Here is a 2,500-nt window from a genome sequence, read left to right as displayed (position 1 = left end):
ATCACCATCCTCCTCCTCTTCCTCACCATCCTCACCATCAGAATCACCATCCTCCTCCTCCTCCTCACCATCATCACTATCAAAACCACCATCCTCCTCCTCTTCCTCACCATCCTCACCATCAGAACCACCATCCTATTCCTCACCATCCTCACAATCAGAACCACCATCCTCCTCCTCCTCACCACCATCAGAATCACCATCCTCCTCCTCACCATCATCACCATCAGCATCACCATCCTCCTCCTCATCACCACCATCACCACCATCAGAATCACCATCCTCCTCCTCACCATCATCACCATCAGCATCACCATCCTCCTCCTCATCACCACCATCATCACCATCAGAATCACCATCCTCCTCCTCACCATCATCACCATCAGAATCACCATCCTCCTCCTCACCATCATCACCATCAGCATCACCATCCTCCTCCTCACCATCATCACCATCAGAATCACCATCCTCCTCCTCACCATCATCACCATCAGAATCACCATCCTCCTCCTCTTCCTCACCATCCTCACAATCAGAACCACCATCCTATTCCTCACCATCCTCACAATCAGAACCACCATCCTATTCCTCACCATCCTCACAATCAGAACCACCATCCTCCTCCTCTTCCTCACCATCCTCACAATCAGAACCACCATCCTATTCCTCACCATCCTCACAATCAGAACCACCATCCTCCTCCTCACCATCATCACCATCAAAACCACCATCCTCCTCCTCACCATCATCACTATCAAAACCACCATCCTCCTCCTCACCATCCTCACAATCAGAACCACCATCCTATTCCTCACCATCCTCACAATCAGAACCACCATCCTCCTCCTCACCATCATCACCATCAGAATCACCATCCTCCTCCTCCTCACCATCATCACTATCAAAACCACCATCCTCCTCCTCACCATCATCACCATCAGAATCACCATCCTCCTCCTCACCATCATCACCATCAAAACCACCATCCTCCTCCTCACCATCAAAACCACCATCCTCCTCCTCACCATCATCACCATCAGAATCACCATCCTCCTCCTCACCATCATCACTATCAAAACCACCATCCTCCTCCTCACCATCATCACCATCAGAATCACCATCCTCCTCCTATATATATTATTATTATTATTATTATTATTATTATATTAATTAATAACAATAATAATGGTAATAATAGTAATAGAGACGATAATAATAATAATAATAATAATGATAATAATAACATCAGTAATAATCCGGATAATAGTAATAACATCAATGATAATAATGATAGTAATAATAATGATAATAATAAAAACATTAACATTGAAAGTAATAACAGTGATAATAATACAAGTAATAATAATAATAATAATGATGATAATAGTAATAATAATAATAATAATGATAATAATAGTAATAATAATAATAATAATAATGATTGTGATAATGATAATGATAATGATAATACTACCACTACTACTAATAATAATAACAACAACATTAATAATAATAAGACAATAATAACGATAATACCAACAACAACACAGCACATTCCCCTTCTACCCAACAGACCCACGGCGACCACGCCCCTTGGTGGGACGGTGACCTCTGTCCTTGCAACGATTCGCATTGCATACGTCAACGCTCCTTTCCCTCAGACGTGGGTGGCCTGGGCGGGAGCTGCGGTCGGAGGGCGTGGGCGTCAGGAGGAAGACAGCGTGTCATAACCTACTCTCTGTTTGGAAACTTGACGAAATACTGGAATGGCTTGGAAGATATACTCGTGACTGTGAGTAATGTTTGTTGATGTTTGTGTTTGTCTGTGTGTTTGTTTGTGTTCTTGTTTGTTGCTGTGTTTGTATTTGTGTATGTATGTATATGTGTGTTTGTGTTTTTATTTTGTTTTTGTTTGTGTGTGTGTACGTCTGTGTAATTGCGTGTGTGTGTTTGTATTTCTGTATGAATGTAAAACTGTGTGTGTGTGTGTGTGTGTGTGTGTGTGTGTGTGTGTGTGTGTGTGTGTGGTTTGCAGCGTTCAGTAGAAGTAATTTTTTTCTTTCACACCGTCATGGATTGGTTTAATGTTGATAAGTTATAGTGGTGATGATGATGTCGATGGTGGTGATGACCGAGGTGATTGTGATGATGGTGATGATGTTGATGGGGATGATGGTGATGGTGATGATGTTGATGATGTTGATGATGATGGTGATGGTGATGATGATGTTGATGGTGATGATTGTGATGACGTTAATGATGTTGATAAGAATAGTTGTCTTTATTATGAATGATGATAGTGATAATTTTATTAATGTTGATACTGCCCTAATACTTTAATTAATATACTGATAATAACAACAATTCCCAGTAATTCTGATAATAAAGATATTAATATTTTCTTCATCAACAATAAAGAAACTGTGTGCGTTGATTATGATAATGATACCATGATACAAATACCAGTAATAATATATCAATTAAAATTTTTACACAATTA

General features: G+C 40.1%; 1 protein-coding gene across 1 annotated transcript in view; it reads left to right on the top strand.

Moving 5' to 3' along the window:
* The window catches only part of LOC125026981, a 14,724-nt gene that overhangs the window by 6,361 nt on the left and 5,863 nt on the right, over window positions 1-2,500 (top strand). Inside the window, exon 2 of the mRNA XM_047615587.1 lies at window positions 1,574-1,792. Coding sequence (XP_047471543.1) covers window positions 1,574-1,792 — 219 coding nt within the window. The remainder of the gene's footprint in view (window positions 1-1,573; window positions 1,793-2,500) is intronic.

The sequence above is a fragment of the Penaeus chinensis genome, chromosome 7 (genome assembly GCF_019202785.1).
Source record: "Penaeus chinensis breed Huanghai No. 1 chromosome 7, ASM1920278v2, whole genome shotgun sequence".
Classification (NCBI taxonomy): Eukaryota; Metazoa; Arthropoda; class Malacostraca; order Decapoda; family Penaeidae; genus Penaeus; species Penaeus chinensis.
Note: the sequence above shows the minus strand (reverse complement) of the source record. Positions and strands in the feature narration are given on the sequence as shown.